This window comes from Perognathus longimembris, chromosome 7 (assembly GCF_023159225.1).
Source record: "Perognathus longimembris pacificus isolate PPM17 chromosome 7, ASM2315922v1, whole genome shotgun sequence".
NCBI classification, from domain to species: domain Eukaryota; kingdom Metazoa; phylum Chordata; class Mammalia; order Rodentia; family Heteromyidae; genus Perognathus; species Perognathus longimembris.
This window is the reverse complement of record NC_063167.1, coordinates 74,849,383-74,873,899: the sequence shown is the minus strand read 5'-3', so window position 1 is coordinate 74,873,899 and position 24,517 is coordinate 74,849,383. Positions and strand designations below refer to the sequence as shown.

Below are 24,517 nucleotides of genomic sequence, written 5' to 3'. Positions count from 1 at the left end.
TCGGCAGTGTGCTGCATTGCTAAGCTATAATATTCACTTTCTTACTTTAACTTAGAATATTTTTAATGTATGATGAGTTTATCAACATGAAATCCTACTGTAGGGTATACTGTAGGGTATACATTTTTAAATATTCTGTCATTTGTATAAATGTGGGTAAATCTGGAAGATGTAAGGTAAACTAATCCAGGCACAGACAAATAACTTAGGATAATTTAGTATTTCATCTCATACGTAGAATAAAAATATTGATATAGAAAATAGAATTGTGGTTATTAGAGGCTGGAAGTAGGAGTGAAAGGCAAAAGGACAGATGTTGGTCAATAAATAGGAAATTTCAGTAGGTTCTGGTGTTCTGTTGTACATTAGAATGGCATTAAAATAATGGTAGATTGTACATTTCAAAATAATTCAGAGGGGCTGGGAATATGGTCTAGTGGTAAAGTGCTCGCCTCGTATACATGAAGCCTTGTGTTCGATTCCTCAGCACCACATATATAGAAAAGGCCGGAAGTGGCGCAGTGGCTCAAGTGCTAGCCTTGAACAAATAGAAGCCAGGGACAGTGCTCAGGCCCTGAGTTCAAGCCCCAGGACTGGTGAAAAACAAAACAAAATAATTCAGAGGATTTCGGTCTCACCATAAATAATAAATGTTTGAGGTGACACATAATAATCTCCTAATCTGTTTTTATTTATTTTTTAATTTTTGGACTTCAAAAGGTTTTACAGTGGGCTTACAATTTAACCTGCCCATCCAAGTGTCCAGTGCTTCATCAGAATAACCCCTTTCCATCATTCTCTCAAATTAGTTCGTTTTGTTTATTTGTTTTGTTTTTGTTGCCAGTCCTGGCGTATGGACTCAGGGCCTGAGCACTGTTCCTGGCTTCTTTTTGGTCAAGGCTAGCACTCTACCACTTGAGCCACAGTGCCACTTCTAGCTTTTTCTATATATGTGGTGCTGAAGAGTAGAACCCAGGACTTCACTTATAAGGGGCAAGCACTCTACCACTAGGTCATATTCCCAGCCCTCAAATTAGTTTCTTATAGACTATATACCTGTCTCCAAACATATCATTTTACCCTATAATTATGGACAATTGCCATTTATTAATTAACCCCCCCCTTTTTTTTGCTACCATGGGGCTTGAACTCAGGGACAAGATGCTGTCATTGAGCTCTTTTTTACTCAAGGCTAGTGCTCTACCACTTTGAGCCACAGCTCCATTTCCAGGGGTTTTGAGTGGTTAATTGAAGATATGAGACTCACAGGGACTTTTCTGCTTCCTGCCTAGGCTGGCTTCAAACCACTATTCTTAGATATCAGCCTCCCCAGTAACTAGGATTACAAGTGTGAGCCACCAGCACCCAGTTAATTTTTTCCCTTTAAAATATGTAATATATAATATGCTTATATACTATACACATAATATATATTATATAAAATACTGCAGTTGAACTTGGGGCATTGTGCTTGCAAGCCAGGTACTCTATCACTGACCCACATGTTCAGTCCTTTCAAAACCTATTTTCCAAAGGAAAAAAAGGTGAAAAAAACAGTGGCATTGTTTAATGTTTTTGCAAATATTCTAATATCTTTTAATAGAAGACAGTTGGATTTCTCATATTTGCTTTTGTATTTTGCATTGTTATAGTTTGGGTCTGGAATGATCCCGAAGGGTGTGTTGCAGGCTTGGTTCTCAGCGATTGGTTCTATTGGGAGGTGGTGAGAACTGAGGTGGAGGTTAGTTGAAGGAACTAGGTCATCGGCAGTGTGCTCTTAACAAGGATTTGGAGAACTAGGCCTATTCTTGCTGTTTCCTGGCTGCCATGGGGTGAGCAGCACTGTTCTACCTTGTGGTCCCTGCTATGAAATTCTGCCTCACCATGGACCCAAAGCAATGAGACCAAGTGATTGTGCTCTGAAACCAGGAGCCAGAATGAATCTTTACTCCTTTTAAGTTCATTTTCTCAGATATTATGTCACAGACATTGGAAAGTTGACTAACCTTTGGAAAATTCCCCTGTATACCAGTGAGAGAATGAGAGAAAAGACAGATGGTACCTTGGACATCCAAAAAATTTTGAGTTCATAGATTCTCTGAAGTAATCCCCAGACTATCTTTTGAAAACTGCCGTGCTTGAACATAAATGTGTAGGCAAGGTCTGCTACAGAGTCAGGAAAGGTTTTCCTGAAAAAGTAACATTTCAGCTTAATTCTAAGGAGTAATAGAATCAAGTGAAAATAAAGAAAATATAGTGCTTGCACAAGTCCTAAGGTCATTAGTTACTCATTGTTGTGTACAAATAATTTTAAAACTTAAGGGCTTAATACAATAATAAACATTTTAATTTCTCATAGTTTTGTCTGTGTGTGTTAGGAATTTAGCAATACTAAATTAATAGTTGTGACCTGGAATCTCATAAGAGTATGTAAGATTTTGTGGACTTCTCTTGGTGCTACAATAAAAATGTTAGTCTATGGTCATTCAGCAATTGATAGGAGCTGTAGGTCCAATTCAAGGTGACTCATTATTCTCCATTGACAAGTTGATGCTGATTGATAACAGGAGGCTTCAGTACCTCTCCACATGGGACTTTTTTCAAGAGTTTCTTGAGTGTTCTTAGGATGTGGTGATTAGTTCTGTACAGAGTAATCCATCTTAAGAGTTGGCATAGAAGGGAAGATATCTTATAAGACCTGGCTTTGAAAAACCACACTCACATTTCTCCAGTGCTTCGTTAGTTACACAGACTGGCTACCCAAAAGGATTTACCTGGATTTTAGGAAAATGAATATAAATAAATCAGTGATAAATTTAGCAAGTCATATTTGAGAAGAACAATTAACTTTTTTTTTGTGCCAGTCTTTGAATTTGAACTCCGGATTGCCCCTGAACTTTATCTACTCAAGTCTAGTGCTCTACCACTTGAGCCACAATTCTTTGGGTGCTTAATTAGAGATAAGCATCTTACAGACTTTCCTGCCCAAGCTGGCTTTATTTATTTAGGTCAGTTGCGGGGCTTGAACTCTGAGTCTGAGCCCTGTCCTTAAGCTCTTTAGCTCAAAGCTGCTGCTCTACCACTGGAGCCACAGCGCCACTTCCAGTTTTCTGGTGGTTAATTGGAGATAAGAGTCTCATGAACTTTCCTGCCAGGGCTGGCTTTGAACCTTGATTCTCAGATCTCAGCCTCCTGAGTAGCTAAGATTGCAGGCATGAGCCACCGGCTCCTGACCCCAAGCTAGCTTTAAACCACAATCATCAGATCTCAGGCTCCTAAGTAGCTAGGATTCTAAGTGTGAGCTATCAGCACCTTGTTAATTAACTTTTTTGTTTGAATAAACCATAATATGAATATTTCTAAAGGGCAAAACTATATGCTAGTTTTTCACATGCTAAGCAACTGTTAGAAGTATAAAAACATGTTGTGATAGTGTTGTGTTTTATTTTTCAGATTATTTAAAATTTGTGAAAATGTGCATGAAAGTACTCATCCCAGTGACAGTGCATACTTGCATTCTGACATTGGCTCAGTGAACATTGTCCAAAGAGAAATGAACAAGGGGAAATCATGGAACTGTGGAAGTAATAACGAGAAGTCTCAATATTCTGCAAACATGCTTACAGCAGATGATGCTTTTTCTGCTTCTGAAACTGGAGAAGATATATTGAAATTATCATCTTTTTCAATTCTATCCCAGCCTCATGATATTCGAGGTAATTTCTTGCTTTTTCAGTTTTTATAAAAACACATTCATCTGCATTTTTAGCATAGGAAATAATACAAAATAGGGGCTGGGAATATGGCCTAGTGGCAAGAGCACTTGCCTCCTATACATGAAGCTCTCAGTTCGATTCCCCAGCACCACATATATGGAAAACGGCCAGGAAGGGCGCTGTGGCTCAGGTGGAAGAGTGCTAGCCTTGAGCGGGAAGAAGCCAGGGACAGTGCTCAGGCCCTGAGTCCAAGGCCCAGGACTGGCAAAATAAAAAAAAAAGAATACAAAATATAGTAAATTTAGATATATTATCTTTCTATGTGTAACTTCTGCATTTCTTCATGATGTTGTATTGTTTTTACTGTGTCCTAATATTTTTAACAGTGCTATCAACTGTAGTCAAGAAAAAGTTATACAAGTTTTATTGAAAGTCTTTTATTATAGAAAAGTTTTTAAAAATCCATGTAAGTATGTAAGATTTTATATGTATGATTTTTTTAGGTGTGACCAAAAATAGCTTAAATTCTTTGAAGTCTGTTGCAGAAATTCGTATCCTTTAAATTATTTTATAACATCTGCTTTATGTTTATGAAATAATATTTCTAAAATACTTTTGTTTCATTGTGTTCCTTTGTGTTTATATTGATGACAAAATAAAGGGGGAAATCTTATTCAATTTTTATTCAAAATCTTTTGAGGTGCTCGCTTCGGCAGCACATATACTAAAATTGGAACGATACAGAGAAGATTAGCATGGCCCCTGCGCAAGGATGACACGTAAATTCGTGAAGCATTCCATATTTTTATGTTCTTGTATCACCTTCCTGTGATTGTATCTACACTATCTCTGTAATCTTATCTGAGTATATTGGAAACCGTGTATACTGGTATTAAAACTAGGAAATTGAAAGGGAATACCAAAATTGAGAGACACAGGGTAAAAAAAGAGAAACAACTACAAAAGCAATACTTGCAAAACTGTTTGGTGTAAGTGAACTGAACACCTCAGGGGGGGAAAGGGTAAGGGGGAGGGGTGAGGGGGGTATGAGGGACAAGGTAACAAACAGTAGAAGAAATGTATCCAGTGCCTAACGTGTGAAACGGTAACCTCTCTGTACATCAGTTTGATAATAAAAACTTAAAAAAAATCTTTTGAGTAATGTAAGAGATACTGGTAGATGAAAGTGCTACTTCAAGTGGCCTGCAGCCCAGGTGCCAGTTTGTCAACTGTTTGTTATGAGCAGAATAGCGAAGTCAGATTTGCATGCTTGAAGAGGGTCTCTATATGCCCAGACTGTCATTGAATTTATTATCTTCCTTTCTTAGGCCCTCCAAGTACTGGGATTACAGTCACATACTACCATGTGTGGCCTTGATTCTGTTTGTTTTAAATTTAACTTTTTTTCTTGAAACAATCTTACTACATTCGCCAAGCTGGTCTTAAGGCCTGAGTTTAAGCAGTCCTCCCAGATAGCTGGGATTACAGACTTATGCCACTGTGCCCTTGAGATTTTGTGGGGTTTTTTTTTGCCAGTTCTGGGGCTTGGACTCAGGGCTTGAGCACTGTCTCTGGCTTCTTTTTGCTCAAGGCTAGCAGTCTGCGTGCTAACCACTTGAGGCACAGTGCCACTTCGGGCATTTTCTATACATGTGGTACTGAGGAATTGAACCCAGGGCTTCATGTATATGAGGCAAGCACTCTTGTCGCTAGGCCATATTCCCAGCCTGTTTTGTTTTGTTTGTGTGCCAATTATAGGGTCTTTAACTCAGAGCTTTGAGCTCCCACTTGACTTTTTACTCACTGCTGACACTTGAACAACACCTCCAGTCCAGGTTTTGCTGGTTAATTTGCAATAGGGTCCCACAGACTGTTTTTTGTTTTTTGTTTTTTGTTTTTTGTTTTTGTCCAGGCCAGCTTTGAACTGCAATCCTCAAACTTCAGCCTCCTGACTTACTAAGATTATAGGAATGAGATACTAGCTCCTAGTTGTGTCTTTAATTTAGTAAAGTAATACTCTATAAGAAGAGTCTATAAGAAGAAATCTATAGTGGAATATTTTTAAGCAGTCAACTTACTTCATTAAAACTGTGCTCGAGTTATGTATAATTAGTGACTTAAAGTTGGGAAATGCTCTAGAATCTAAAAATGTATGGTCTAGTTGGCAAAGCAGTAAGTGAGTTTGTTTTGAGTGGTCAACTATGGATATCTAGGCAACAGTGAATTTAATCCTAGATACTATGCAGTCATTTCAGATAATGAAGTACGGTCAAAACATGTTTGACCAGGAGAAAAAAATGTACTTGACCAGTCATGAAAAGTTGTAGCCAGTGCATATAACTAAATATAGTTAAAACAATAGGAGGGAGATAATAAAGAGAGTCATACATAATCAAGTAGTGACTTTTGATACAGCTATCAATCTTTAGCACTTGATGTCTCAGCCTGCTACACTTCTGGTACTTTGGTGATCTAAATAGGTTGGGAAGATGGGAAATACATTAAATAGTTAGAGATTCTCTAGCTATATGATAGGAGAATCTTCTTATCTTTTGCTGGAACCCTTTCATAATATAGCGTTACTTTTTCCAGTGTTTTAAAGATTTTGCAGCTATATGAGAATAGCTAAAATGGTTTTGTTGTTTAAATGTCTTTGTTAAGATTGCTTCCTACACTGATGATTACTGGTTTAATCTTGCCAAATATTTCATATGCTGTCAAACTCACTAAAATGTTGTGCTTTATTATTTTTAAGTATGTTCAAAAATGAATGATGGCTATTTGCAATTTGAGAATATTTGGGTTATTTGATCACAATATAGTTGCTAGTTCTTTTCTGTTACTGAATTGTAATCCATAAGACAGAAGTTTTGTTGTACGACTCTGCCATGGTATTATTTTTAGTTCTGTAGAGATTTTCTTCCAACAGTGATACTGATGAAAATTTACTGTATTAAAGGTAAAATTTGATTTCAAGTGTTCAGAGTGGTGATAGATCACAGAAATGATTGAAGTTTATCATGATCTGAGAAACTTATCTGTGTCTTCTTTGAGTCAAAGACTCAGTTTTGAGAATATAAACTAATATAGAACTATATAATGCGAGGAAAAGCTAGCATGGTAGTCGATTTATAGGCTTGCTATGAATAAATATTTTATAGGAAAAGACAAAAATGAGAATCCTTCAAAACCTGATGGAGTGACAAACTTAAAATTTCAGTTTTGTTTTACCGTAAGTATTCTGACATGCTGTATAACTAAAAATAAAATGAAGATTTATAAATCAACTGTTTGAGTACTTACTATGCAAGTACTATGATCTAGGTGTTTTGAATATGTTAATTAAAACACAGTAAGTTCTTAAGGAGTTACCATTCTTGGGTGAGGGTGGAGAAAGGGATAGATCTGAAATATTTTAACAGTATGTAAGTTTTCTATTCTGGCACCTTAGGAAAGAATTAATGAAAATTATCCCAGACTTCTCACATTCCAAATTCTAAAAGGAACTTAGGAAGTCCCTATGGAGAAACAATAGATCATATAAATGTTATTACTTAAAGTTAAATATGATGGGAGAGATCGAAATATAGAGGCATAGCTATTAAAACTATGCTTCTTTTTATATTTCCAGTGTACTGCTTTGTGCTATTCTCCTTGATTAGGCTATTTGGTTTAATGTTATAGATTTAGCATTGAACAGCTCATCATTAAATACTAGCAGGATCAGTGTCCATTTAACAGATAGCATCTATTAATTTTTATTGTAAAGGTGATATACAGAGGGGTTATAGTAACATAGGTCATGTAATGAGTACACCTCTTCCCTTGTTTTATCCAAGTTTTCTCCCCTAACCCCCCCAAATAACATTTTTTATTCTGAAATATTTGACTCCTTAATGTGGTTGTAAGCGGCAAAATTCAGAAGTATTTTCAAAGGATTCCCTTACTTCAATTATATACAGTCCAAAGCCTTTGATGATGTAAGTATCTTGATATTATTTAATCTTCTCTTAAGTTGTATGTTCTCTAAAAAGAAGGACTAGGCACTGCCATACTCATTTTAGAAGTTAAGAAAATGTTAAATGAAACATGATTTTTCTTTCTTTCTTTCTTTTATTTTTTGCCAGTCCTGGGCCTTGGACTCAAGGCCTGAGCACTGTCCCTGGCTTCTTTTTGCTCAAGGCTAGCACTCTGCCACTTGAGCCACAGCGCCACTTCTGGCCATTTTCTATATATGTGGTCATTTTCTATATATGTGGTACTGGGGCATCGAACCCAGGGCTTCATGTATACGAGGCAAGCACTCTTGCCACTAGGCTGTATTCCCAGCCCCTGAAACCTGATTTTTATAGGTGGATTAGTTTGTATTTATTAGACATGTAAGAACTTCTCTGGAATAGTTCTTAAGGCGTTCACTGGGATAGAAAAGAATTTATGCTATGTTTAGCACATTACTTTGATAAATAAAACATGACATATTAATTGTGTTGTTTTGTGAGTAGAAAGATAGCAATTTTAGTAATTGTAGAGATAAAAATGTTTGAACTATTATTCTAGAACGTTTATTCTAACAACTTGAGAATATGTGTGAAAAATTCTTTATCTTACACAATCAAATAAATTCTATTTTTTAGCTTCTTTACACCGATAGAAATTTTGTGATTTGTGCTCCAACTAGTTCTGGGAAAACTGTAGTGTTTGAACTAGCTATCACAAGATTGCTAATGGAAGCACCATTACCATGGCTAAACATTAAAATTGTTTATCGTAAGTATATAAGAATAATGATTAGTTATAATAACAAATCATTGAAGCAGAAATGAAGAAATTAAATTCAGGCCATATGCATTATTATTTGATTTCTTACACATTTTTTTCAAATTTTTATTATCAAACTGATGTACAGAGAGGTTACAGTTTCATACGTTAGGCATTGGATACATTTCTTGTACTGTTTGTTACCTTGTCCCTCATACACTCCTTCCCCCTCCCCCAATGGATATTTCTTTTTTTTTTTTTTTCTTTTGGCCAGTCCTGGGCTTGGACTCAGGGCCTGAGCACTGTCCCTGGCTTCTTTTGCTCAAGGCTAGCACTCTGCCACTTGAGCCACAGTGCCACTTCCGGCCGTTTTCTCTATATGTGCTGCTGGGGAATCGAACCCAGGGCTTCAGGTATACGAGGCAAGCACTGTTGCCACTAGGCCATATTCCCAACCCGATTTCTTACACATTTTAAAGAAGTTTTTTTTTTTGTTGTTGTTGTTAAGGAAGTTTTTTTAAAATTGTATTTATTTGTGATGCTGGAAATTGAACTCAAGACTCTTGAACATGCTAGGCACTCTACTACTAAGCTAAAAACTCAAGCCCAAATAAATTCTTCCCTTTTTATAATGGTGCTAGGCAAGTATCTATCTGCCATTAATATAATTTTAATAAATAAAAATGGGCTTAACAAATAAAAAGCAATAATCTTCTGCTTGATCTCTCTTCATGATTAATTATACTTACCTGAACAGTTACTCTATTTCTATTTTTAGGCTTTTCTAATTAAAGTTATATCCCTAAGTATACCAATACTTATATTGGTAACTTTTTAAGTTATCAGTACTAAGCCTAGATGAATATTTTTATCCTAACTTTATTAACTAAAGTTTGTGACAATAATTTTCAAATTGTATTCATGTTCAAATTAAATATATTCTTACAGTGGCACCGATAAAAGCCCTGTGTAGTCAGCGTTTTGATGACTGGAAAGAAAAATTTGGACCACTGGGACTGAATTGTAAACAACTCACTGGAGATACAGTAATGGATGACCTATTTGAGATTCAGCATGCTAATATTATTATGACAACACCGGTAAGCATTATTTATACTGTTTCATTTAACAGGTTTAATAGAAAATATCAACTTCCTATGAACTGGACACGGGTGGCTCATACCTGTAATCCTAGCTACTCAGGAGGCTGAGATCTGAGGACTGGGGTTCAAAGTCATCCTGAGAAGGAAAGTCCATGAGACTCACCACCAGAAAACCAGAAGTGGTGCTGTGGCTCAAAGCGGTAGAGTGCTAGCTTCGAGCAAAAGAGTTCAGGTACAGCACCCAGGCCCTGAGTTCAAGCCCCATAACTGACAAAAAAAAAAATCTCCTCCTTTATATCAAAAGGAAAAAGTGTGGGGCTGGGAACATGGCCTAGTGGCAAGAGTGCTTGACTCGTATACATGAAGCCCTGGGTTCGATTCCCAAGCTCCACATATATAGAAAACGGCCAGAAGTGGCGCTGTGGCTCAAGTGGCAGAGTGCTAGCCTTGAGTAAAAAGAAGCCAGGGACAGTGCTCAGGCCCTGAGTCCAAGGCCCAGGACTGGCAAAAAAAAAAAAAAAAAAAAGTGAACAAAATATAAATTAAATATATAAGTATTTCTATGTAAACAAATTAACTTAAAAAGTAATAGTATTCAGGTGCCAAAAGAATACCAACAAAGGAATAGGTAGAATATAAATAACAAATATGAAAAATAGACAAAGATCTCTGTACATCAGTTTGATAATAAAAATTTGAAAAAAAAGAAAAATAGACAAAGAATATTCTATTTGTTATTTTAATTTGAAATCATGCTTACTGCTTATATTGTTTTGCTCAGCAAAAATATATTCTACCAAGGCAAGGTGTTCTATCAAGGGAATGCCTTGGTAGAATTGCAGTTAGACTGACTTTAAGTTTGTTGTTAAACCTTAGAAATACAAAAAACCTACTTAAAAAAACAACTAAGTGCTTTAAATCACTGTGAAAATGCTTTAAATAGTTTTAACTATTAAATATGTTTCAGAATATTTTGATGGTATCAACAACAACATTGCTCATCATTTTTATATGTACTGTTAAAGTTTTACTGATGTCTTTTAAAAGATATTTTATTAGTATATATAAGTTGTACAAGGAGAATTTCATTGTGATATTTCCATCCATCCAAGCAATATACTTTGATCAAATTCACCTACTCTTTCTCTCTCTCACTCCTTTTCTCCCCTTCTTTAGGCAGTTTTAACAGGATTTATTGTTCTGTTTTCATACATGCATATTAAATACTTTAAAGATATTCACTGTCATTCACTCTTTCCATGGGCCCTTTCCCTCCCACTAGCATCCAACATAGACTCTTTTCCTTTCCTGTCATTTGTGTCATTTAATTGTATGTCAGTTATACAAAAGGGTTTCCACATGGTAATTCACATATGCATATATTGCAATTTGTCTCTTTCCATGTCCCTCTACCCTTATCACATTAAATTACTTGCATTTTCTTTTCCTGTAGGAAAAATGGGACAGCATGACTAGAAAATGGAGAGACAACTCTTTGGTCCAACTGGTTCGACTATTTCTCATTGATGAGGTAGTGAGCACATTATTTACTTTGAGAGATCACATAAAAGGATGATTTGATTGGATTAAAAGAAAGAGGACATTTTCAACCAAATAATATGTTTAACTCCTTAAAGTGGAAAATACTTTAGAAAAAACATAAGTATTATTATAGATTTTTATTATAGATTATTAATTGATTAAATCAGTTTGAGGTATAGCTAATTATTTTTCTTGATTTCTTAGGTACATATTGTAAAAGATGAAAATCGTGGTCCAACTCTTGAAGTTGTAGTTAGCAGAATGAAAACTCTACAGTCTTTATCTCAGCCTTTGCAAAATACCAGCACTATTATTCCAGTGAGATTTGTGGCTGTATCTGCAACAATTCCAAATGCTGAGGATGTAAGTTAGAATTTTAGTCTGTTATGACTTGTGAGATGTTTAATCATTTTGATTTTAAAGAAAAGTAGGGGTCTTTTCTTTTTTGGTATAGTTCTGCAAAGTAGCAAAAATGTTAGAATGTTAGTAAGAAGCTTCTGTGACATCATCATAGAGTGTTTTATTTTTCTTTTTTTTTTTTTTTTATATATATATTTTTTTTATTTTTTTTTCTCAAATTTTTATTTTCAAACTGACGTACAGAGAGGTTACAGTATCATACGTTGGGCGTTGGATACATTTCTTGTACTGTTTGTTGCCTTGTCCCTCATGCCCTCCTCCCTCCTCCCCTTCCCTCCCCCCCGCCCAGTTGTTCAGTTCACTTACACCAAACAGTTTTGCAAGTATTGCTTTTGTAGTTATTTCTCTTTTTTTACCCCGTGTCTCTCGAATTTGGTATTCCCTTTGAATTTCCTACTTCCAATACCAGTAAACACGGTTTCCAATATACTCAGATAAGATTACAGAGATAGTGTAGGTACAAACATAGGAAGGTGATACAAAACATCATCAATAATAGAAACTACACATTCACATAGGACGTTGAAAGTAGTTATAACTGTGATATATCACTTGTTTCCTCTTACAAAGGAAAATAAACTAAAACAATAATACTTAATTGGAAAAAAAGTGGGTTTAGTCCTGAAATACTCTTATTGGTAGCACTTACTAATATATCAACAAATAAGTATCATTGCACTATTAAAAATAACTGCTTCATGAAACACTTCAACTTTATAGTTATCAATAATTGTTATTTTTACTTACAAAAAATCCTTTGAGGGCTGGGAATATGGCCTAATGGCAAGAGCACTTGCCTCCTACACATGAAGCTCTCGGTTCGATTCCCCAGCACCACATATATGGAAAACGGCCAGAAGGGGCGCTGTGGCTCAGGTAGCAGAGTGCTAGCCTTGAGCGGGAAGAAGCCAGGGACAGTGCTCAGGCCCTGAGTCCAAGGCCCAGGACTGGCAAAAAAAAAAAAAAAAAAAAATCCTTTGAAAAATTTAATAGAAAAAATTGTAATGTGTCTATTTCTATTTTCTTAAGATTGCAGAATGGCTTTCAGATGGTGAAAGACCTGCTGTATGTCTAAAAATGGATGAGAGCCACAGACCTGTGAAACTTCAGAAAGTGGTCCTTGGATTTCCTTGCAGTAGTAACCAAACTGAATTTAAGTTTGATTTGACACTAAACTACAAAATTTCCAGTGTTATAAGAGCATACTCTGATCAGAAACCAACACTTGTGGTATGGATGTTTGGTCGATTATTTTTCAGTATGATATTTAGTTTTGAATATGATTATTACATTAATTATTAATTTACTTTTAGTTTTGTGCAACAAGGAAAGGTGTGCAACAGGCTGCTTCTGTTCTTGTGAAAGATTCTAAATTTATTATAACTATGGAACAGAGACAAAGGTAAGTGTTTTTCCCCTGGAAATAGAAGAACTTTAAGGGATTATTTCGATGAGATGAGAAAAAATGGGTTTATCCAGACATAGTAGGTAGGTAAGTAGACAGACAGATAGTTGATAATATCAAGTTACTTGATATCTCTAACCCTCAGTTTTCCCATTTGTAAAATAAGAGTAAATAGTATTTTTGAGGATTAAGTGAGAAAAACGAATCTTACCGAAACGCTGTTAGTCTAAATGTACTTCATAATCAGATTTCTTGAAAGATAAAAGTTATCCATATTGCAATCTTCATTTCTTTTCTTTCTTCCTTTCCTTTTTCTGTGTCTCTCTCTTTTTTTTTTTTTTTTTTTTTTTGGTGATACTGGGCTTTTGAACTTAGGGACTCAAGCTTACTTGGCTTGCTTGCTCTGCTGGAGCTCTACCACTTGAGCCATGTCTCCCGCCTGGATTTTTGCTGGTTATTTTGAAGCTGGAATCTCTTGGACTTTTCTGACCAGGCTGACTAAACTTTAATCCCATATCTCAGCCTCCTGAATATCCAAGATTACAGACATGAGTTACCAGTGCCCAGTTACCTATATTCATTTGCTAGGGAGTTTGGTACAGGGTCTTGAAAGAGCCTGAGCACTCTCCCTAAGATTTTCTTCTCTTGAGGTTAGTGCTCTTCCACTTGCCACAGCTTCACTTCTGGAATTTTGCTCGTTAATTGGAGATAAGAATGACACATTGACTTGCCTGAGCTGCCTTTGAACTGTAATCCTCAGATCTCAGCCTCCTGAGTAGGTAGCTAGGATCACAGGCATGAGCCACCAACACACCCAGCTCACCTTCATTTCCCAATTTTCATCCAGTTTCGATATAATTTTTCACAAAGTTGACCTTTGCTGATTGATCTTCCCTGTGTCTCTAGCACATCTGACCACTTCCACCTTAGTGAAACCACTGGACTCTTTTCTTTCATGACGATCTTTTACTATTTTCCCTTTTTTGCAGGCTGCACATTCTTAATACTCCTTACCTTTCCTACTCAACTCTTAAATTTTGATATTCTGTTGTGTGTGTGAGGGTAGTATTTTATCTGAGTTTTATTCTTTGTAATTTCACATTCCTATGTATCTCTGCTACTGATTTACAGGCTTAAATAATATTTGTCCATGTCTGAATTTCCAGATTTGTATGTCCAGCCTAGACTTCCTTTCTGAGCTCCAGACCTGTAATCTATCTGTCTCATATCCAATTGTATATCTTATCTCAAACTGGTTCAAAATAGAATCTTGGTTCTTTTTCCCAAGCCAGCTCTGCCTCCAGTGTTCCCATCTTAATTATACATCATTTTGCTGGTTGCTCAAGGCAGAGACCTATCATCCTCTCTCAACTTCCTCACTATGGGCAGTTGATTATCAAGGCCTCTTCATTCGTCATGTTTAACTAGAATAATCCATGTAGTTCCCAGTATCGTGGGATTTACAAGGTGTGACTTGAAGGATGACTAGGAGTTAGATTAAAAATCATTCTAGGAAAATAAACCATTACACAGTTAAGGTAACTGTTTTCTGGTTAGGCAAATAGTTTGATGCATTCACAAAACAGGCTAAAATGGCTTGACTGTGGAGTGAAAAAGCATGGTCATGAGTCTGAAAAATTACTGAGGCATCATATTATACAGGATACTACAAACCACTCTTAACAGCTTTGGATTTTTATCCAAATAACAGTAAGCCTCTATAGTGTTTAAGGCAAGAAACTGACATATCCAGTTTTGCAATTTAACAATCACTCATGTAGAGAAAAAAGTAGGAAAAGATTGTGTATATGGTCAGTAGATTAAAGGATACAGACTAGGAAAGAGATAAATAGGGACTTGAATTATGGAAATGAGAACACTGATCAAGATAAAAAATATGTCTCTGAGATTTGCATTCCTAAGGGTGGTGCCACCGCCATGTGTTACTCATGTCCCAGTAGGCCGTACCTCTTAAAGGTCCTATCCCCTCTCCATATCAATTACTATCATCCTAATTACCCCTTTTATAAGCACCCTATACTTTCATCCTGTCATACTTTTATTTTGTAGCACTTATAATGATAGTGATAAATATTCTTAAAATTTCTTTCTTTGGACTCTTTTTTCTACCCTTAGGAATTCTTTTTCTGCTTGTATCTTCCTTGTAAGTGGTTTTTTTTTTTTTACTTAGCTATAAAATTCTGACATTAAAAAGAATGCTAGGCTCTCTCTCTCCCTTCTCTCCCATCTCTCTCTCTCTCTCCCTTCTCTCTGGCCATGGATCACCTCGGCCACAGGCAAGCAGTTCTATAATAAACTTTCTCTCCTGCCTGAAAAAAAAAAGAATGCTAGATCTAAAATTATAGTACTGTCACCTTTATATCAGTTTTCTCAGCTTCATTCAATGTCTTCCCTTTTCTCTCTCCCACTTTTTTTTGTTTGTGCAGTATTGGGGATCAACAAGACTTTAAACTTGGTCGAAAAGCACTGTGTCACTGAGCTATATCCCAGTCCATCAGCTTCAATTTCTTAATCAGATCTCAATAAATAGAAATCATCTATTTCGTATGACTTAGATAATTAAAAAGGCACACTTCTAAAATACCAGTGGGTAGCACTCAGTTTTTGCTTAATAGTAACATGTTCTTTCCTCATTATTTTCTTGTGAGTTTATAAAAATTATGAATATTATAAAAATGCCTTGTAGTGTCATATTTGCAACAAGGAAATGGGAAAACACCAATTAGGGTGTTCTCAACTATAATTAAGAAAGAACTAAGTCTCTCAAACTAAAAAATCTTTTAAAGTACTGAAAATTTCTTTTCACATTATCAAGAGACCTTCCTAACTTCTTTTAGCTTAGTCTACTTTTCTTTACATGCCACATCTCAGAGCATAATTTTAAAAATTTATGTTGTATTGGCTTACTTACCATTACAGATTTTTTTTTTTTCTTTTTGCCAGTGCTGGGCTTGAACTCAGGGTCTGAGTGCTATCCCTGGCTTCTTTTTGCTCAAGGCTAGCACTCTGCCATTTGAGCCACAGCGCCACTTCTGGCCATTTTCTGTATATGTGGTGCTGGGGAATTTAACCCAGGGCTTCATGTATAGGAGGCAAGCATTCTTGCCACTAGGCCATATTCCCAGCCCACCATTACAGAATTTTAAGACATGTTATTTATAAATATTTTAGGTGGATTATGTGGTTAGACCATAATTCTAGACCAATGAACATAATAATAATTTTTTCAATGTATAAGTGATTTTCTAAATTCTTCATTTAGAAATGAGCTTTAATGTTACAGCTAATAAATTAGTGACTTCTGAATATGAAAGTTAGATGTTCTTTATGTTTTAAAATTAGCTTTCAGGTAATGACATTGTGAAAGCCTTTTTGTATTTGTGAATTTTATAATAATAAGCTTTCAGTTTTTTAATGTTATTAGAGCTAATGGAATGTTTTAACGTTTTTTTAAATAGGTTACAAAAGTATGCATATTCTATAAGAGATTCAAAACTGAAAGGTAAGCTTATGTATACACACATGTCCACACATATACACATATGCACATTTTTTTTGTTGGTTCTGGATATCGCACCTAAGGCCTTATGCATACCAGACAAGCCTAGAAATAATTCTTTAACAGTATGCTTAGATGTAGGTAAAGGGGATTCAATTAGTGATAAAATATTAACAGTAACTACAATGCTATATATTTCTGTCACAGATATCTTAATATATGGTATTGCTTATCATCATGCTGGTCTGGAGCTGTCAGATAGAAAAGCAATTGAAGGAGCATTTGTTGCTGGAGATCTACGAGTTCTTTGTAAGTCAAACATATTTCTTATGAATATTAAGAATATTTTGGAAATTTAATTTTAAGAAGAAAGAGTAAGCATTATGCTTTTCTGATTTTTTTCAAGAATCTAAAATTATGTGACTACCAATGTAACTACATGCTATATGAGTAGCTATATGCTAGGTAAGTTTTTTGGCAGTGTTAATTTGCTTTATATTATTAAAAATAGTGCAATTTGAAAAGTAAGAACTTGATATCTTGGTATTAGGATATATTTTATTTTGAACTAAAATGCCTTCAGTTTCTCTCTTCAGTTTCTAAATTTCTTAGCGTTTTTCATTGCATTTCTGCCAGTATGTCTTTTACAAGAAAATGTCTTCCTGGAACAATAAAATTATGTAAGGCTTAAAATTATTCCTTAATCTGATACAGTTACCACCAGTACACTAGCTATGGGAGTAAACTTGCCTGCTCACTTGGTAATTATCAAATCTACAATGCATTATGCTGGAGGAATGTTTGAAGAGTACAGTGAAACAGATATTCTACAGATGATTGGTAGAGCTGGCCGACCTCAGGTAAGTGACAATAACTTTATGTTTTATAACTTATTTTGGAGGCATAGAAAAAAACACTATTGCATATTTTTATTAACATTTCACTAGATACAATAGAAACTTAGGTAATTAAAATGAAAATCTTCAATGGAGGAATAGAAGTAAAGCAAGCCTCACTAACATTCTTCCAACCCTGAACTCTAAATTCCTTTCTATTTGAAAGGGATAGTTTATTAATGTATGCTGTTAAAGATCTTTTTTATTTTGAGAATTTGGTCTTTTTTCTCTGGTAGAGAAGCTATTATTATTTTGAATGGAACAGTTTTTCTGTTTCATTTCTGTCCATTTTTTTCTGTTCCATTTTCTGTCATGGGCATTATAGAACATGTAGATCCCATTATAGAACATGTAGATATAGACATGTCTTACACTAAATCCTAGGTAGCTGTATACATTTTAAAATACACCCTGTGCTGACAAATGCTTGAAAGAAGTCATTCATAAAGACATTAAGGGAATATTCAGGAAGAATATCTTTTTAAAGTGTTAAAATATTAGGTTAGCTGGGTGCCTGTGGCTCACACCTAACTCAGAGATCTTAGGGTCATGGTTCGAAGCAAGTGCAGGCAGGAAAGTCTGTAAGACTCTTATCAATGCTAAACCACCAAAAAGTAGAGCTGTGACTCAAGTGGTAGAGCACCAGCCTGAGCAAAAGAAACGTAAGAACAGCACCTAGGCCCTGAGTTAAAGCCCCAGGATCGGCAGACACACACACACACACACACACACACACACACACACACACACACACATTCACACTCTATATATACATACATATCTGTATATATACATATATATGTTACATAGATTTACAAGGATAAATAAGATTATGTATAGACTATACCAAATCGTGTACCCAATTACTGAAGTTTGTTTTTACTTCAGTATTGCCAAAATTATATTAAATTGAAACCAAAGTAATATTTGCAACTATATTCTTGGAATATTGTTTTTAAACTATATTCTTTTAAACTATATTCATTCAAATTCAAAAGCAGTGTTTAGGCCTTTTGAGGCCTGTTATTTAAGGCAAGGGGAAGGTATTTTTTTTTTTTTGGCCAGTCCTGGGCCTTGAACTCAGGGCCTGAGCACTGTCCCTGGCCTCTTCCCGCTCAAGGCTAGCACTCTGCCACCTGAGCCACAGCGCCCCTTCTGGTTGTTTTCCATGTATGTGGTGCTGGGGAATCGAACCCAGAGCTTCATGTGTAGGAGGCAAGCACTCTTGCCACTAGTCCATATTCCCAGCCCCTTGGCGGGGGGGGGGGGGGTCTTGAGTTATTGAAAAGGGCTGGTGTCAGTGATATGCTCTAATCCTTACTAAGTTTCTCCATATGATTTTTCTTTTCAGTTTGACACTACAGCTACTGCAGTTATTATGACTCGGTTAAGTACCAGAGACAAGTACATTCAAATGTTAGCGTGTAGTGACACTGTAGAGAGCAGGTAATATAGAAAAATTCTAAAAAGATAATAATGCTAATACAACTTTGTTTTTTTCATTTAAATATTAAAAGTAAACCTAGTTTAGTGGTTTTCTAAGGTGATTTTCTTAAAAATGCCCTAAAATTGAACTAAAGTTTGTGTCATTTTAAGATACTTAACAGTTCTTTTTAAAAAATAGCAGTAGAGTAATTTTATTCAATGGTGATTTTTGTCCTTTGTTTAAAAGGCCTAAATTGTAATAAGATCTTACGAGTTATTATTACATTAAAATGTGTAAATATGAAATTATGTCGATTCATAATTACTAATTTGCAGTAAGTGAATATAATCTTTAAATTTTGTTTTATAATAAGAAAGAAGGACATTCAGTATTCAATATTTGATTCATTTTCTTTGGAGGAAAACAAGATATAATTCAACTCTTCACACATACCCTTTCAGTTTATTTTATTTTATTATTAAGTAGTTGTACAAAGAGGTTACAATTCCATAAGTTAGGTTATAAGTACAATGCATCTAGATCAGAGTCACTCCTTTCAGCATTCTCTCCCATTTTCCCCCTTCGCATCCCCACCCTCAACTTGCACAGTTCAATTTTTACATAACATACATTGAAAATAGTGACTACATTTGCTCACCCTTCCTCCTACCCTTTTTAAGTGACTGTGTATCTTTTAGAGACATAAAAAGTAATCTAATATTCGTAGAAGTTGAACTGACTTTTTCAGATATTCTCTTATACTTTTAGAAATTGTTTTCTTTCATGAATTGTTAAACTAGCAATGAGCGTATTTAATATTATTAAAGTTATAAGTAAAATGTATATTTTAAAATTCATATTAATAATACAGGTTTTTTTCCCCCTAGTTTACACAGACATCTTATTGAACATTTAAATGCAGAGATAGTATTACATACTATCACAGATGTGAATATTGCTTTGGAATGGATACGATCAACCTTGCTTTATATCAGAGCCTTGAAAAACCCATCTCATTATGGTTTGTTATATTGTCCTGGGAAATTAATGATTTTTTTTTCAAGTCACCGAGCCTCTGTTTATACTAATAGTTCACAAAATAGATTACAGAAACTAATAGGTAATAGAAACAAAAAGTAATAACAGTCACAAATATTTTTAGCAGGCAAAAGAGAAAACTTTATGTGTTCTATTATAATCTTTTTCATGAGCTTTACAATTCACACCATTAAAAATGGTACCAGAGAGAAAAGCTTCAACTAGGAAAAACAAGAAAAATGCCTAAAATAATTTAAACTAAGTTAATTTTTGTCTTCATTTTTTTCTATGTTCAACTGCCTTTTATTCTGAATTTGTATCTTTTTATTTTGTAAGAAATTAAATTTACTTTTACCATTTCTGGGGCCTTTCATTATAGCTCTCAAGCTAAGTCATATCTAGTTACATTGCTCCTATGTTGTTTCCTATAGTACAAGTTAAAAGCTTAAAATAATAGGATTGCTGAATATCAGAACCTGACTCATTGCAATACCATTCAAATACACACAGGTTCAAAACTTTCAGATCTCCAAGAACATAAGCTTTTTTTTAAAAAAGGATCTCTCAGCCAGTGTGTGGTAGCACTCATCTATACCTCTAGCACTTGGGAAGTAGAGGTTGGAGGATCTCAGTTTGAAGGCCATCTTGGACTAGATTGTGAGCCTATTTCTCAACAATCTAAAAAGAAAAGAATACCTGCATGAATAACTACATCATTTAACAATCTATATTTCTACTATAGAGTATATTTACTTAATTCAAAAGTCAGTAAGGGTCCGAATATATATATATATATATATATATGTATAGGTATACTTTTATTCCCATGTCTATCCCCCAGGCACACACTATTCATTTCTCATCTCTCCCCTTTTCCATCCTCCATATATGACCATTAGCCTGCTTTACTTGGTGTGATTGTTTTCTCTTTTTGCATATAAAAGGAAACAAAGCTAGCCTTGGTAGCACAGGCCTCTAATCCATCTTAGCTATACAGAAAGCATAGGTAGGAAGATCTCATTCTGAGCCTGGTCCTGGGCAAAAAAAGCTTGAGATGTTACCTAAAAAATAGCTAAAACAAAAAGGACTAGAAGCAATGTCTCAAGTGGTAAAACACTTGCTTAACAATTGGGAGACCTTGAGTTCAAGTCCTAGTGCTTGGGAAGAATAATCTATGACAGAAAGAAAGTGACTAAGCCAGAGATGCACTTCTTTTTTATGCCTTGTGTCTGAAGTCATATCTCATTACTGTGCTTTGTTTTCTGAAGTAGATTCACTAAGTATTGCTCATGTCTAGGGGAGAGGAAATAAATTCACTTCTTGTAGAGAGGTAGGAGGCTGGATGCATTGGCTCATACTTGTAATTCAATTTACTGGAAAGGCAGAGATAGGGAAGATCATTTCAGGATAGCCAGAGGAAGAAGTGAAACCTCATCTCCATTAATAAACTGAGCATAGTGGTTTACCCATTTCATTCCAGCTATGTAAGATCTTAGCCACACACAAAAAAAAGTGAACTGTAGCTGGGTGTTGGTTGCTCATGCCTGTAATCCTAGCTACTCAGGAGGCTGAGATCTGAGGATTACAATCCAAAGCTAGCCTGGGTGTCAAACTGTGAGACTCATATCTCCAGTAAACTAAAAAGAAGCCAGAAGTGGTGCTATGGCTCCAGTGGTAGAGAACTAGCCTTGAACACAAATAGACTTAGGAATACCACCCAGGCCCTGGGGGGGGGGGGGGAGGAAGAGAGAGAGAATCAGAGAGAGAGAGAGAGAGAGAGAGAGAGAGAGAATATGAATCAGAGAGAATCCCTATCTGGAAACAAAAAAACCTGAAAACAAAAGGTATAGAGCATGGCTCAAGTGGCAGAGCACCTGTCTACCATGTGTGAGGCTCTGAGTTCAAGCTCTAGTACTGCCGCCAAAAAAGGTCTTTATGGATATATTTTAATCACCACTGTGTACTGTTTGGGGACTATTTGCCTTTTAAAGTTGTTTGCTATTATGGACAGAATGGAAAAATAACATTGTATTTTTCATATGTGTAAATTCATCTGTATATAAATGTCTAGAGTTACTGGGTCAGTTTTTAAAATTTGATAGTTGTTGCTTTAATGATTTACATAGCAACCAACTCTGTTTGATAGTGCCCTATTCTTTATGTTTCTTCAGCTTTATCTTCAGGGTACATTTTTTATCAGTGTTATGTATAAATAGTATTCTATTTTAATTTGCATTTCTTCCTTCTCATGCTTGCTAGATAGGTCATATGCCACTTGAGCCACAACCTCTAGCCCTTTCTGTTTTAGTTCTTTTTTAGATAGGATCAATGAAGTTTTACACATATGTGCACACACATGAATAACCACACCCAGATCAATATTCACAATATTTACCACAGGTTCCTTCATGTAAACTTCCTGTCCATTTTCATCCACTTCAAAATGGACAGTATTAAGCTTCTATCATAATATATTAGCTTTATTTATTCTTGAATTTGATATAAATGCAAGCATTTACTTATATTTACCCTTTTTCTCTTGGTTGTTTACTCAATGTGATTTTATCCCATTATAAGTTGCTGTATTCAGAGTGGTTTGTTCTTTGTTATTATTGTGCTGTTCCCAGTGTAAATATACAATTTAGTCATCTATTCTTTGGACATGTAGGTCATTTCTAAATTTAGACCATAATGAATAAGTCTATTATCAGCATTTTTGTACATACCTTTTTTTTTAGGTACTAGAGTTTCAATTTGGGGTTTTGTTCTTGCCAGGCAGAAACTCTATCACTTTAGCAACACCTCTTATATTTATCTCTTGTTGAGTATGAACATTCATTTCTTTGGAGTATATATGTAGGAGTAGTAAAATAAGGTAGGCCTACCTATGTTTAGCTTTAGTAGATAACTCAAACACAGTAATGTTCCCACAGCAGTTGAATCTACTTGCCATTTCAACAGTTATATAGAATTCTAGTCCTTGAATGATTATCAGTAATTGGTTTTGTTAGTCTTTAATTTCAGTCATTGACCTGTGTTGTGTATATGTGTATATGAGTAGTAGTAGTTGTAGTGTAGTAGTAATAGTAATGGTGGTAGTAGTTGGTGACTTGATTTTGCACTTCCTTGTTGAGTACTAACACTGGGACCTTTCCCTATACTTATTGGTCATTTGGACATCCTATTTTGGAAGTGCCTGTTCAAGTCTTTTACTTACTTTTAACTTAGATTCTTTGTAGTTTATAGTTAATATATAGAAGTTATTGACACATTACCAGTAAAAATCTTGTCAAATATATGTATTCAAATCTCTTGTCCAAGTTTGTTGGTTGTAACATCCTAAAGGAATCTTTGATAAGAACAAAAAATAATTCTTAATTTTAAATAATACTGATGTAAACTTTGTTATATATGTCCTTCAATATGAAAGCACTTGCACTATTGTATTAATGGCATATATACTTTTTACTAGATAGCAGTTTTCCAAAATGGTTGTATTACTACTCCTTCATAGAAGCATTCCTTTTCTTTTTCTTTTTTTTTCTGGTGTAGGGCTTGAACTCAGGGCCTGGGCTTTGCCCTTGAGCTCTTTTGCTCAGGGCTAGCACTGCCATTTGAACCATTCTCCATTTTCTGATGGGTAATCAGAGATAAGAGTCTCATGGACTCTCCTGCCCAGACTGGCTTTGAACCGATCCTCAGATCTTAGCCTCTTGAGTAGCTAGAGGATTGGGTGTGAGCCACCAGCACCTGGATGAAACATCCTTCTTATAATGAAAATCCATTAGAAAATAGTCACTTGGCAGATTGATTGTGTGTAAAACATTAGTGATTTATTTCACACAGTTCTTGCTAAAATATAGTATTTCTGTTCATTGTTAATACAATAAAAGAGGCAAAAGCCAATTGGTATTGAAAAGATTGTAAGACAATAGTTTTAATTTATAGATAGGCTTTGCTTCAATTCATTAAGCTATTTTTTCCTATATGAGACTTAATACTCTTCTCTAAGTGATGGTATAAACTGAACCTATAAAGATGAGTTAAATCTATTCTATTTCACTTTTTAAATAAATGTTCATGACTTATACAGGTTTTAAATCTGGATTGAACAAAGAAGGGATTGAAGCAAAATTACAAGGTTAGATGAATTTCCTTCTAAAACATATGTGTTTTGTAAAGTTTATGAAAGTAAGGGTATTCTTTTGTAAATTACTTTTAAATAGTAAACTTGTCTTCAGATAAAAGTGTGAACTATTTCTTTTCCACCCACAAATAAAGCTTAGCATTTATGGATAGATCATTCTATTAGAATAGATTAACACATTATATAGTATGTTAACTTGGCTTATTTATTTTATTTGTGCAGTGGCCATAGTAATGTGGTCATTGAAAATGCTGCTTATAGGGGCTGGGGATATGGCCTAGTGGCAAGAGTGCTTGCCTCAAATACATGAAGCCCTAGGTTCGATCCCCCAGTACCACATATACAGAAAACGGCCAGAAGTGGCGCTGTGGCTCAAGTGGCAGAGTGCTAGCCTTGAGCAAAAAGAAGCCAGGGACAGTGCTCAGGCCCTGAGTCCAAGGGCCAGGACTGGCAAAAAAAAAAAAAAAAAAAAAAAAATGCTGCTTATAAATAACATTATTTTTATTTTGTAGCTTAATTTTTATTAAAACTGTAAGCTTACATTGA

At 35.2% G+C, this 24,517-nt stretch overlaps 1 protein-coding gene and 1 non-coding gene across 2 annotated transcripts in view; both read left to right on the top strand.

Moving 5' to 3' along the window:
* Nucleotides 1-24,517, top strand: part of Hfm1 (helicase for meiosis 1) — a 75,260-nt gene that overhangs the window by 5,561 nt on the left and 45,182 nt on the right. The window contains exons 4-18 of the mRNA XM_048349973.1: nt 3,454-3,716; nt 4,220-4,267; nt 7,626-7,696; nt 8,351-8,483; nt 9,423-9,574; nt 11,031-11,108; nt 11,324-11,482; nt 12,569-12,769; nt 12,853-12,941; nt 16,424-16,467; nt 16,672-16,773; nt 17,179-17,324; nt 18,712-18,806; nt 19,674-19,807; nt 23,918-23,965. Coding sequence (XP_048205930.1) covers nt 3,454-3,716; nt 4,220-4,267; nt 7,626-7,696; nt 8,351-8,483; nt 9,423-9,574; nt 11,031-11,108; nt 11,324-11,482; nt 12,569-12,769; nt 12,853-12,941; nt 16,424-16,467; nt 16,672-16,773; nt 17,179-17,324; nt 18,712-18,806; nt 19,674-19,807; nt 23,918-23,965 — 1,763 coding nt within the window. The remainder of the gene's footprint in view (nt 1-3,453; nt 3,717-4,219; nt 4,268-7,625; nt 7,697-8,350; nt 8,484-9,422; nt 9,575-11,030; nt 11,109-11,323; nt 11,483-12,568; nt 12,770-12,852; nt 12,942-16,423; nt 16,468-16,671; nt 16,774-17,178; nt 17,325-18,711; nt 18,807-19,673; nt 19,808-23,917; nt 23,966-24,517) is intronic.
* LOC125355857 lies at nt 4,417-4,523 on the top strand. Its single transcript, XR_007211778.1, has one exon. It is a non-coding gene; the product is annotated as a U6 spliceosomal RNA (small nuclear RNA).